This window comes from Panthera uncia, chromosome C2, assembly GCF_023721935.1.
Source record: "Panthera uncia isolate 11264 chromosome C2, Puncia_PCG_1.0, whole genome shotgun sequence".
NCBI lineage: Eukaryota > Metazoa > Chordata > Mammalia > Carnivora > Felidae > Panthera > Panthera uncia.
This window is the reverse complement of record NC_064810.1, coordinates 145,501,294-145,510,663: the sequence shown is the minus strand read 5'-3', so window position 1 is coordinate 145,510,663 and position 9,370 is coordinate 145,501,294. Positions and strand designations below refer to the sequence as shown.

The 9,370-nt window shown below is 39.5% G+C and overlaps 1 protein-coding gene across 1 annotated transcript; it reads right to left on the bottom strand.

Annotated features, from left to right (window-relative positions):
- Positions 1 to 679: 679 nt before the first annotated feature.
- Positions 680 to 9,075, bottom strand: HIGD1A (HIG1 hypoxia inducible domain family member 1A). The gene is made up of 4 exons (XM_049629916.1): positions 8,968 to 9,075; positions 3,134 to 3,244; positions 2,363 to 2,497; positions 680 to 1,689 (listed from the first exon to the last, which is right to left on the bottom strand). Exons 2-4 carry the CDS (start codon positions 3,228 to 3,230, stop codon positions 1,640 to 1,642), a joined length of 282 nt encoding a protein of 93 aa, XP_049485873.1. The 5' UTR covers positions 3,231 to 3,244; positions 8,968 to 9,075; the 3' UTR covers positions 680 to 1,639.
- Positions 9,076 to 9,370: the final 295 nt, after the last annotated feature.

Below are 9,370 nucleotides of genomic sequence, written 5' to 3'. Positions count from 1 at the left end.
GATTGCCTACCAGGATCTAAGGTCTACTGGAACCTGAGAAAATAGTTCCTAGTAATAGCTTTTATTTTTAAAGCACTTTTTCACAGACTCATATAATGACCTATAAGCTACATAAAACTATATAAATTAACTAGTTCAACTTCTTATTTTATACCTGAGATTGAGACAACTCAAAAAAGATTTGATCCAGGTTATACAGTCAGTGGTGAGTCAAGACCATGCTATAACCTCTTGTCTAATTTTATTAATTTACGATAACTGCTGCCACTCCAGCATTGATTTCACAAAGGCCAACTTTTGTAATACCTGTTGGCACCCACCACTTAACTGCCCAGGTTCTAGTCCCAAACCAACAATCCTCTCTAGCTATGGGACCCTGGGTTGGATATTTATACTGTTCATGCCTCAGTCTCCTCCTGTTAAATAAGAATCATAGTTCCTAACTCTTAGGGTTGTTAGAAAATCTAAATGACATTATACATGAAAAGCACTTAGAGCAGTGTGTAGCACATAATAAATGTTCAATAAATGTTAACCATTATTCCTATTTAGTAAATATTTTTTAACCACAGTTCCTACCAAAGGTATAAGACATTCTCTCTTTTCTTGGAACTTGATCCTTGTGTTACTTTGAGGAATGATTTATTGTTTCCAAACTGAAAGAAATACAAGACGACTGATGTGTTCACTTACTTTAATAACACTACATTTACCATGTTATCACCATGGAATGTAAATTCAGGTTAGACAAGAAAATTCCACAAGTGCAATAAAGCATTCTAAAGTATACCAAAGTTTGTGTATAATGTCTGACCAAACCACCTTGCTGATAAATCACTAATCACTTCGATTACAGGTAATTTGTTACATTTATGATTCTTACAAAGAAAAATAAACAAATTTCATACATTTAAAAAGTATTTTTCATTTACCTTAGAATTAGTACTTAAAACACACATTTCTATTTCAAGATGACATTTAAAAATTATTCTAATACAACAGCATAAATATAATCCTGCAATTATAAAAAAAGCTAAACTGGGACCCATACTTAAGTTATTCTCATGTTTACATATGATGCTGAAATAAATACTACTTCTAAGCAGCTGTTATCAGCTTTTTAGGTTTGGTTTAAACACACACACACACATGTTCAGTTGTGGGGAAGCATATTCCATGCACTGCTCTGAAAGGGGTCTAAGAGCCAACCAGCCCTAAAAACTGAAGTACTCAACCAGTCTGCAAAACAGGCAGAAAAAAGTTAAACAGGATTCCTACATAACATCAAAAGCATGTGATAATCTGCAGCAACTGGGAGGACTTCAGGATTGCCAAGTTCTCTTTACAACTCATTTCATCAGAAGGCTTTAAGAAGATGCATGTTTTACCACTAACAAGTACATTTAAAAGTGACATGTTTCTTTTGTGCTAATTTGACTCTCTGGAATGACCTAGCTAACTAGTCATTAGTAATTTGGTTACCAGGCAAATTGAGCCGGCAAGAAAGGAAAACAATATTTAAATTACCATGTTATCGTCTGACCCATTCAAACCATTTATTTTCAACATAAACATATAAATTCAACATGAGATGTCTGGAGCAAGCACCACCAACAAAACCAAGACAGCTGCTCGTCTTCTAAGGTTTAGGTTTTGCCCAGAATTCCTTATACATGGAATAGCCCATACCTAAAGAAAAAGAATGCTAGTTAAGCATTTAAATATTTCCCGTGACATTAAGAAAATTGAAAACAGTTCATAAAATAACTAAAAGTAGCATCCTGCTACCATGCGATATTTACAAGGGGAACAAGACCCTAATCTGCTTACACTCCTGCCTTCTTAAACTATTTACACTTCTAAAATTCTTTTATATAGTTTCCCAGGTAGCTCGGACTATTGAAATACTTGTTTTAAAGAACAATCAATGTTTATCTTACAACTTTAAAAGGAGTCACTCTTGCTACGTAACATCAAGTAAAGCCAATAAAAGAATGTAATACTTATATTAATAAAAATCTTTCCCACTGTCAAAAATTCAGTGAAATAGCAATCATATGTCTCTCCCAGATAATGGATCTTACTGGCAACCTATATACATATCTAGACTCCTCAGTGAAATTATAAGTTCCGTGATGCACAGAATTACCTTTTCTTTCTTTAAAATATTAGTAAGATATATTACAGACAGTAAAAATAGGCCACTACTGGAACTATTTTTATTAATCCAATTTTTATGTGAAAATAAATATAAGTGACATTTACAAACTACTTCAAAGTCAGCTACAAGCTGCCTTGTTTTATTTACAAAGAAATCTATTAATGGGAATTATAAACTTGAAAATTTCCTGTTGGAACCTACCAAGAGTCATTGCTCCCACAACAAAGCCTTGGGCTGCCACGCGCATGTGGATCAGATGAACAGACATTTTAGTATTTCCCCTGCTCTTCAATTTATATAGTCCATACGCAACGATTGCTGCAAACCCTGCCATTCCTGTAAAACCAATCGTCACAAGCATGTCATGCAAGGGGGCAGGGAACCAAAATGACTTTACTGTCAATCAATGTACTTTTGACTATTTTTATAAGGATGCTTTATGAGATCATTAATTAACATACAAATTGAGTTTTTAATTTTCCCCCCTCAAAACCAAAACTCCTTAATTGGCAGCAAAATAGTAGCAGATTCAGACAGTTAAGATCATCTTCAAAATGTGGGCTGTGGAGCCAGTAGATGCTTTAAGAGTGTCAAGGGAACTTTTACTTTCAGTCCTATTTCCCTTCCTGAAGGGAATCAGTTAATATAGCAGAGACTGTAATAAATCATAACTGTGAGTATAAGAGGTTTTTTTGAGTCTTGTGAGTCTTTCTAGCAAATCACTGGACTGAGGGTGATCTTCAGGTCCCCCAAAACAGTCGTTGAAATAAGAAAAGAGTCAATAAAAGAAGTCTGAATACACACAGAAGAACTTTTTATAGAGAGTTCTATCAAGCCAGTCTTACATATTTCAACAACATATGAAAAAAATATATGAAAATAAATGCTTTCAGGATATGCTTGATGAACTGACCACATTTCTACTGCGCTAAAGCTTACAACAGACTGATTATTAGAACATCACAAGCTTACCGATGGGAACAAACGGTGCCTCCCTAGCTTTTCGGATAAGTTTAGATCCCTGATCTTCATCATATGAAGAAAGAGAAACATCTGTGCCGGTTGACATAGTGACTGAAGAATCTGAAAGAGAGTTTCCAGAGGTTCTGCAATTAAAAGGATCTAGAACACTGAATGGCTGGATGTACTTAAAATACTTAGTTTCCACATAAAAACCTAGTGTGTATCCACATTAAGTTTAAGAAGGATTTTTTAGAAACTGTATTTTTAACTCATAGCTACCTTTAGGGAGGGCTGTAGTTATTCCCACCTACTGTTTTGATGTTTATCCAACACAACCAATTCCTTTTTAGCACCACGTCACTGATAACAGTGAAAACTTTTTTTTAACTGAAATAACTTTTGTCAATTAAAATAGTAGCTATTAATTTTCTGGCTATTTTCACCCTTAATCAACTTCAACTTAACAACTTCACTCAAACCAAACCAATACTCCTTACTGCTTCTTCAAAACGTTGAATATCCTACTAAGCACTTCTAAGTGTAATTTTCACTGCTTTCAACTGAGACTGACTTACTGACTCCAACATGCTACCTGGTTCAGTTCTCACCTCTGAATAGTTTCCAACCTATTACAGTAATCTCTATTATTGATGGTGGCTGTTTTGGGAAAAAATGACAGTCTGAATAACCAAAATTTCTACTTTAGCTCATTATTAAGGACAAAGCTTTTATTTTATTTTTTGTTTTTTGTTTTTTGTTTTTTAGGACAAAGCTTTTATTTTAAATACAACTGCTAGAAATGCCTCTTTTTAAGCATAATTTATGTTCAATTGAACATAATATAGCCTTTTAGTTTTCTACTTAGGGTTATCATTTCTACCATCACTGCAGCAAATGAATAACTGCAGTGGCCAAAAACTGAATGGCCCCCAGGGCTGTTCTTAATTCATCTTTTTTTTAATGTTTATTTATTTTGAGAGAGTGAGCGAGCGAGGAGGGGCAGAGACTGAAGGAGAGAGAATCCCAAGCAGGCTCCATGTTGTCAGTGCAGGGCCCAATGAAGGGCTCGAACTCACAAACTGTGAGATCATAACCTGAGCTGAAACCAAGAGTCTGATGACTAATGGACTGAGCCACCCAGGACCCCCTTAATTCATCTTCTTAATGAATGAATATCTCCTAAGCTTCAGTTCTACTTCCCTTTCCATACCTTACATTTCCTGGGCCTCCCTCTTAAAAATTTCTACCTTCTTTTATATTACCCCTGTAAGTGGTACCAAAAAAGGCAAGATATTAACCTGATCATTACATGGATAGGGGAGGGGGGGCAGGAAAAAAAAGATTCACTTCCATTACCACAGAGACCAAAGACTCCATTCTCCCTTTTTCAGTCATATCCCTTTACACAGGAAGCTATTTAATAGGTGTTTCATCACAATGAGAAAGTAACAAATTCAGTTTCACCTTAGTCACAGTATATACTTCCTTCTTCACTGAACTGATTTAAATTGCCTGTAAACTTTACCCAAGATAAAATAAGGGAGTCAAACATAGTATGCAAGTCTCTGATTAGTGTCATTTACAGTAAAGTCAAAAGTCAACTGCCCATCCCACTACCCATATAACATCTCACCTTCATTTCTGGGTTTTTCAAGTGCACCATACTCCCTTCAGTAATAACTCTCACTCAACACTTTGCTATTCCAGGGTGTGTAAAGAGTAGGTAAGACCCTCAAAGAAAATCCAACTCTAGAGGGGGGCGTAGTGCTTAGTTTGAAAAGTGAAATCATCTTTCTAAACCCTCATCCCCATTGGGAAGAGTCCAATTCTGTCATCTGACAGAGAAGAAAACCTTAATCTAGAGTTGTGCAGCATCACACTGCTAAATAGGAGGAAACTCAGATTAGAACTAGACTTTCTCTTCTTTTTTTGTACCCCATCACCTGCTAATTGAATAAATCCCTACTTACTGAGCTTTTATTATATACAAGGTTCAACAAGCTCTAAGTTCAGGACGCTCACTGTATATGTGAAGAGTTAAAACAAACACTGAAATAATTAATGGTTAAAAATTAGATTTTTTTTTTTTTAAGGGACACGAAAGAGCATGATTACTTGCCAAGAGCATAACAGAGACAATGAGAAATGAATTTAGAGTGTGGTATCTTTTAAATAAAGTAGGTTTGGGAACTTTCAGAGAAATATTTGAAACTGGCCTTCAAGAAACTACATAAATGGACTAGATGGAGAGATTAAACATTATATTTTAGTCCAGTATACGCTTATTTGTTGCTTTCAAAACTAACTATAAGCTTCTGAAAGGCCTAACAGCTCATCACAGATCTTCCTTCCACCTTTCTTGCCAACGGAATCCCACATTATAACCATATTAAATTTCTTAAAGATGTTCTCTATACCTCAGTGTCTCTGCACAAGCTGATTTCTCTGCCTAACACTTTTCCTTCCTTTCCATCTCCTTCAGATATTTTTCCTAGCTAACTCCTCCCATTTTTCGATTTCTAATCTTTAAAAAAAAAAAGTTTATTTATTTTGAGAGAGAGAAAGAATGAGCCAGGGAGGGACAGAGAGAGAATCCCAAGCAGGCTCCATGCTGTCAATGCAGAGCCGATGTGGGGGCTCAGTTCCACAAAACATGAGATCACAACCTAAGCTGAAATCAAGAATCAGATGCTCAACCGAGCCACCCAGGCTCCCCTCGGGTTCTTATCTTAACTGACGGCCACTGGAAGTCTTCGACTTTCCGAGTTTATGATAATTGCTTCGGTTATGCAGTCCTATAGGACTTCATGCTTTCTTTATAAAAACTTTCTTATAAGTATCTGTTTCTCTTGCTAGAATCCTTGAAGTCAGGAGGCTAATCTGCCCTGCTTATATCTATCTTCACTGCCTCACACACTTGCACATAGTAAGCATACCACAAAATATTTGTTGAATGAATTTAAAAATAATATACTGCAACAATTAAAGTTATTCTCGGGTATATTTTATTTAGGAATATTTAGTGAAAGCAATAACAATCATACACATTTGTAGAGTTTAATTGGTCAGTAAGAAAAACGCCAAACTGTATGTACCCAGGTGCTTATTTAATTCTTATATTAAAGAAATGATAACATGAGTGGGGCTTGGTTCCTTGCAACCACAGGAACCTATTCTATAAAACTATTCTATAACACAATCCACTTTTAAAAACTAGCATCTTTGGGGCGCCTGGGTGGCGCAGTCGGTTAAGCGTCCGACTTCAGCCAGGTCACGATCTCGCGGTCCGTGAGTTCGAGCCCCGCGTCAGGCTCTGGGCTGATGGCTCGGAGCCTGGAGCCTGTTTCCGATTCTGTGTCTCCCTCTCTCTCTGCCCCTCCCCCGTTCATGCTCTGTCTCTCTCTGTCCCAAAAATAAATTAAAAAAAAAAACGTTGAAAAAAATAAAAACTAGCATCTTCTTTTGCAGATACATTCATTTTTTTCCGTTTGCCTTATTTATTCCTAAACTAAGAAGTCATTTGGGAATTATCTCTAAAAGCAAGAAAGTCAGTAATCTTTCTTCTAATCTCTCACATCTGGATCACTATAATTGTTCAACAGGTCAATGGAGCAAAAGTTTTCTGTCTCCCTCTTTCAGGAGAGAGGGGATGGCAGTCTCTCTCCTGTACATAAAAGAAGAAAATCCATTGATCTCCATTCCTCACCTATGATGGAAGGTCATAGACGGGTAGGACATTTGATCTGGTTTTCAGAAAGTAATCCCTAGGGTAAGAATACGGGTATGGGGGAATAATTTGGTCACTATTTGCTTTAAGTGACTAATAATAACCTGTCTCTGATCAAGAACACCTTGTGTGCACATCTGAGGATAAAATAAAGAGGAATATTAAAAACTCAACACTTATACCAGATTTATTGTACTATACCTCATATTACATTTTTAGATCATCTTATACATTCTAATATACTACATATTCATAACACTCCTTGCATGTAAGATTTTGATAATTCTCTTCCTAATTTTCATCTGAAAGTTTCCCAAATATTTATGATTTACAGCACATAAATTGAAAATGGCTAACTTTTAAAGTATCAGGATCAATAACTATGGGTGATATAATTTGAGAATAACCACCGAGATGATTAATCCATGCCAAAAGCCTAGCTTTACAGACAGAAGAAGGGTTATATGAACTGCTCAACACCAAGAATACATCTCTGGCAGGGTAAAATTAGAACCCAGATCTCCTGATACACAGTCCAGAGTTCTTCTGATTGACAATATATTGACAAAGCATCAATCTTATGATGCTGGTAATATAATCTGAAAAATATTAAAATCCATTCCCTAACAAAAGCTTGCATTTCTTTCTTTGAATTGTAAAAACATGCAAGTCATGCATAAAATTAAATGGAACTTCCTTCCCCAGTGACTTGACTCTTCCAACAATTTGAACTGTGCTTTGAATAGATTTTTTTTTTCACTAGCACCACTTCTAGATTTTCCTTTATTTTAATTTTCTCATCTGCCCATAGCAATGAACCCAGATCTGTCAAAAAGCTGAACAGGTACAAAAAGAGCCATTGATGACCAGATAGTCAAAGTCAGTTCGAAAACACTACTGTCTAAACTTACTAAGATACTACCAAAGACCTTTCCAAATGCATGGGAACCTAGAAAAGACATCAGGGAGATGATGTAACAGACTGAAGGATCTTCACAGCCGGTCATTTGGTCACAGGAACTATTAACAAGGGCTTCAAATTTTGATTTTTCATCGGTCACCTGTCAGCTCGCTTAAAATGGCTGCAAAGGTCCCACCCTGGAGATTCTGATTTATTGAGTCAGGGGCAGGGCGCAAGGAATCTGCATTTTAAGAAGCCCTCTTCAAGTGATTCTGGGGCACAAGGAAGTAAGAGATTCCCTGGTATACAAGACTCAAACATGTTTGTCCTGCTAGGGCCTGGTACCACTTCAATCTGTCTGAACTTTTCAATCTAAACCGGTCATACTCGAAAGTGCCTGGGTACTTCCCGAAGCACAGATTCTTGCGGTGGGGATTACCCCATACAGGGAAACAGCTGCTGCCCACACCGGTACTAACAAGAGAAAGGAGACTAACACCGCCGAATCATTTCAGCGGCTCCCAATTCTAAACCCGCGCTGTTTTCTAATCTCTAACCGCCAGGTTTAACTTTCAGGAAGACATTTAAATGCCTTCACAGATGTTTATACAGGGCCTGAGGCCTTCTTACCTCCCTAGGGTAAGAGAGGATCGCCAACGGTGGGAGGAAATACGGGGTCGTAAAGAAGGGTGAGGTCGTGTGGTTTTACGCTCTCAACCTTTAGAACCTCCTCCCCTGTCTCTTCCCGTGACCTTGTCGGGACTCTGCGGGCCGGAGCGCTCGCCCTCCCAGTCCCTCCTCACCACCTCGCGGGCCCACTCTCCAGAAGGCTCCCTGCTCCAGCTACCGGCTCCCTGAGGTCGGCCCCAGGCCTTTCCATGGGTCTCTCACTACTGCCTCTCCCCGAGTCTTCCCTCTCGGCCACGATTCACTCCACAAGCTTTGGTTTCAACCTCTCGTTGGCTCCGTATCCCCTCACCCGGCAGGCCGTCAGGCTTTGTCTCGGGACCCCCAACTTCCCCTGAACCACGAGGTCGGGCCTGAGACCCTCCAAGTACACCTCGTCCCGTTCAACCTGGGCATCGCCCCTTCCTCCCAGCCCCGCGGCCCCCAACACTCCCAAGGCGCTCTCGGCCCAGCCAAGCGCTGCACCACTTCTTCCCTCCCCACGTTCAGCAGTCCTCTGCTCCCAAGACTCCCTCAAGCTTCACTTGCCTGCAATGACTGGAACTCTTAAACTTCAGTCGGTTGTCAAGCTCCAACCGGTTTCAGGCTCTCGCCCACGCCCGCTGTAAAGCCGGCTTCTCTTTGTCCCGCCCACACCTGATCCTAACCAATCAGAAACCAGCGGCCGGCAAGCGAGGGTCCCGGTAGGGGCGTGCGCGTGCGCGGTGGGTGGGGCAGGTCCCGGATTGGCTGGGGGTGACGCGCGCCGGCTGTGGCTCAGGGTCCCCGGCTCTCGCGTAGGGATAACGTCAGGGGTGAGAGTTCGCCGTGCGAAGTTCACGCGAGGACTCCAGCGTCCCTGGCTCTTAGGCTGGCGGGACCTCAGGTTTCTCTCGCGTTTTTTCCCTCGTGCGGCGGCGGCTAACTCCGCGAAGGCTGTATCCCGAGCGCG